The sequence below is a fragment of the Silene latifolia genome, chromosome 6 (genome assembly GCF_048544455.1).
Source record: "Silene latifolia isolate original U9 population chromosome 6, ASM4854445v1, whole genome shotgun sequence".
Lineage (NCBI taxonomy): Eukaryota > Viridiplantae > Streptophyta > Magnoliopsida > Caryophyllales > Caryophyllaceae > Silene > Silene latifolia.
This window is the reverse complement of record NC_133531.1, coordinates 133,380,302-133,384,267: the sequence shown is the minus strand read 5'-3', so window position 1 is coordinate 133,384,267 and position 3,966 is coordinate 133,380,302. Positions and strand designations below refer to the sequence as shown.

Sequence of the window (3,966 nt, the reverse complement as noted above, 5' to 3'; positions counted from 1 at the left end):
GCGGCCCAGGCCCGTTGTCGAATTTAACAATACTCATTGCCTGTCCATAATACAGCAGCTGATGGTCATCTTTTGCGACTATGCAAGAGATTTTAGCTGAGAATGAACTAATTCAAGGGATCAGGCATGCCTTAAGTTGTTCAATTCCTAATTTCCTAGAGCAATTAGATACGGAGTTATCATACAACTTGAAATTGCATTTTTTTTGGCTAACGAAGCGCACTCATCAGTCGTATTAACTATAGAGGGGAGAGGATTTCGAAACTAAGAGGCTAAGACATATTGTCCATAATACCTCCTTCTACAGCAACTTGAAATTGCATTGGTACTGTGTAACTTTTGTTTTTCTGTATTCTTTCAGTCTTCTCCATTGTAGTTCAGTTCACACCATCAATAAATCAATCGAATTCTTTGTACAAAATTTGCGAAATACAAAATTCTTCACCTGCAATCTCATTCTCGCAGTAGGAATTTATCCCACCAAAATAATCTTCGACTAGCTGTACACTTTAAATACAATCAAATAATAGCGATTCAATTTGTTTTCAGCTACGAGATTTACAAGTATCCATAACCCTCTGAATTCGCTCCATTACTACCGGAATCTCCTTTTCCGTTAACATTGCAAAACAACATTGAAACCATCCAGGCTCGACACAATGACATGAAGATCCCGGTATTACATTAATCTTACCAACATTCAACAGCTTTTCCCAAAGCTCAACCTCTCCTTTTTCACTGTAGGACCGAATCATTCCACTCATATTAGCCCAACAATATAAGCTTCCACCACCTACAATAGTTTCGATCCCTAGTTCCTTTAGTGCCCCCACAAATTTAACATACATTGTTCGTAACCTTTCTCGATTAGTCTCGACCAATGAGTACATAAATCTTGAATCTGACAGCATCGAGACCAGGAATCTCTGAGTTAGAGCTGAGATTGGGGAAAAGCGTGCCATTTTTTTGGCAGCAGTGACTACATTGTCGTTGGAAGAATATATTAAAGCGGTGTTAAAACCGGGAAGAGAGAGATCATCTGAGAGACTGTAGACTATGTGGATCCGGTTGGGGTCCACATCTTCAGACTCGACAAGTTGAGCCAAGCTGACAAACTGGTCGTCACTGTCGCCATGATTGGATCCGGAACCAATAAAATTCTCATTTGAAATTATGTGGATGTTTTTCTCTGTTGCAAAATCCATAAGGTTGAAGAGCATTTCTCTACTTAGAGGCTTTCCCAAAGGGTTTGAGGGGTTGGAAATTAAGATGCCGCGCACTCTGAGCCCACGCTTCTTTGCGTGGGTGTATGCGTGATCGAGGGCTGTAATACTTAGGTTAAAATTATCAGCACTCCGGCAAGGAATAGGGATGAGCTCGACACCAGTACGCCATTTCACATCCCTGTCAAAGCTGCATTCTAGCAGAAGTCAGCTAGCGTAACTAATAAAATCACTAACCGACTAGTGCTCAGGGTATCGTGAAAGTTCGTACATATTATTTGGGAAAACAAGGTTTACCTGGGATAATATGGAGCAGGAACAAGGAATGCATTTCCATGGTCTGCTAAACAGAAGCTCAGAATCTCAATTGCAGGTGCTACTCCGGCAGTCAAAACGATTTTTGATGGATCCAAATTTACTCTTTTTTCTGTAGTTTCGGACATGAATTCGGCCACAGCCTGTAATAGTAATTCTGCTAATCAGAAGCAGAGCCAAGTAGCCACTAATAACATGTTCATTTAGGTCCTCTCAAGTCTCAACTGCTCCGAAACACAAGCGACCCCAAAGCTCAATAGTTTCCTGTCCTACTTTATTGAGGTGGGATGATAGATTAAGGTCTCGTTCTTTTAGACTAAAACTCTACTGAAGTAAATAAAAAGTAAAATGAACTTAACTTCTAAATCTTAACTTAATCTAATCTAAACTGAACTAAAATAAGCTGAAATTAAGTCCAAAAAACCGTAACCAAAACCGTAGTTAAGCATAAGCAATAGAATTACTTATATAATAATGTCATAAGCAAAAGCCAAATTGCACTTTTTTTACCAACAAAAGTGAGAAAAACTTAATGAATCATGACAAAGATCTAATGTAATGAACAAAAAGAACTAAAAAGGTGAGCAACTTACTATTTTCAAGTCCATCATGCCATGAAAAGGCTGATAATTTGCAATCTCACTAATGTTTAATTCTTGTGCTCCACCATCCAATTTCCTCATTATTGATTCATTTGCATTCTCCACCATCCAATTTCTTACCAAATCCAAACACAACTGCCAATTTTTCATTTAAAACAAAATTCCCAATTAGTACTTGTATTATGAATTATAATCATTCCTCAATTACCCCACTTTGAGTAAGCTATTGAGGTACACAAATTGTGTGTAACACCTACCTAAAGGCTAAAATAACATTTTTGAGTTTTGTATAAGATAGTTGTATATATCTACAGTAAAAGAACACTTTACATTATGCATGGTTGTAGACAATAACATAGCGGTTTTATATATGACCAATTGTTTAATAAATCACCGATAAACAAAATGTGACAATGTGCAATAGAGAAGCGCTAGTCTTGCTTAATACGAAGTACGAGTAACTTCTTTAGCTTATCACATGCTTTTCTAATCACCGAGCATTTTGAAAATAAATTGTCTTAAACTTAACACTATTTCAAATGAGATTTTATATTGACAAAAGGCAATCCGAGTAAAATTTAAAGTCTCAATAACGTGATATAAAACCGTCTCACATTCTGAGACAATCCTTTAATTAATAGATTAAAAACACCTCATTTATTAATACCAGTAGCAATCAATAAGTATTTAACCATATTGCTCCTACAATAAAACGATCTTATTCTATAATTTGTCGATAAAACATTAATCAAACAAGACAGAAACCTTATAAACATCGAAAAGAGAGACAAACCCACTTGATTACTCGCCAACCCAAGTTGAATAACCCCATCCGGATTCTCCACCTCATCAAACGGATCCTCCACAACCCGACCCAACCCAACAAAATACGGCGTCTCAACCACTTTCCCCACCCGACCCGACAAATGAGCCGGACCCGACCCAGACCCACGCGGAGAAAACAAATGAGTCCTCGAATACGACCTCTCAAGACCCACCAACACTTCACTCGACACCGGTCGAACACGATCACCATCCGAGTCAGGTTCGGGGTCCGGGTCGGGTTCGGACCGATTTCTCTTGAGGTAGAGCTGCAGAAAGTAGAAAAGAGCGCATGGAATAACTGAACCGAAGAAAAGACCCCCTCCTCCTTGGACCACCCCTTGTAATGGAACTATGATTCTCATAGCGGTTCCGGTTCCGGTTAGGGTTTTGGGTTTCGGGTTTAAGGTGGTGGTGATGGAGGAGAAAAGGGTCATATTTAATTACGACCACGACCACAATCACGAGCACGACGAAGACGATGATGATTAATACTAATAGGATTAGAAATCATTGGTGGTGTGTGAATTTAGTAAAACAATATGTTGCACCAATTTTGTCTGTTTGTTTTAATTTGTTTGTTTTGTTTGTAGAATTATTTGGTGGGAAATGGAGTTAGGAAAATAAAATGAGTGATTTATATGATTGAGTATTTCAGTTGGCGGCTGAGTTGGTAGAGAAGAATGACGAAGAATGACTGAATGAGAGTGTGTGTGTATTGGATTGCGGGAGATATAATTTGGACGAGTGGGAATTGGAGAGAGATTAGGCGGGGATTCGAACATTCTCAGCCGTTGGGATATTTTTCCTAATTTCGGAGGATCTCATGTTGTTGTTATGGATGATTGGTCTTGTTCTTTTGAACTGAAACTCTTTAAATTAAACTGAATAATGCAAATTTTTATTTCATACATGTTATTTCTCGTTTTAAATAAGATGGACTAAATGTAATTATTTTACGGTAAAATGCTACTAATTTCTGATAAAATGATATCATTATTTTC

The 3,966-nt window shown here is 38.1% G+C and overlaps 1 protein-coding gene across 1 annotated transcript; it reads right to left on the bottom strand.

Moving 5' to 3' along the window:
* Positions 1-421: 421 nt before the first annotated feature.
* On the bottom strand, positions 422-3,677 carry LOC141587317 (putative aminotransferase ACS12). The gene is made up of 4 exons (XM_074408772.1): positions 2,938-3,677; positions 2,132-2,275; positions 1,521-1,681; positions 422-1,413 (listed from the first exon to the last, which is right to left on the bottom strand). Exons 1-4 carry the CDS (start codon positions 3,397-3,399, stop codon positions 546-548), a joined length of 1,635 nt encoding a protein of 544 aa, XP_074264873.1. The 5' UTR covers positions 3,400-3,677; the 3' UTR covers positions 422-545.
* Between the last annotated feature and the right edge of the window lie 289 nt (positions 3,678-3,966).

What these genes read in the sequence shown, in the direction of transcription:
- LOC141587317 (XM_074408772.1), bottom strand. Translation starts at nt 3,399, where the DNA reads ATGACCCTTTTCTCCTCCATCACCACCACCTTAAACCCGAAACCCAAA. An exon ending in TTGGGTTGGCGAGTAATCAA is followed by an intron (nt 2,276 to 2,937) that starts GTGGGTTTGTCT and finishes AAAAATTGGCAG; the next exon opens with TTGTGTTTGGATTTGGTAAG. An exon ending in CCTGCTCCATATTATCCCAG is followed by an intron (nt 1,414 to 1,520) that starts GTAAACCTTGTT and finishes GCTAGAATGCAG; the next exon opens with CTTTGACAGGGATGTGAAAT.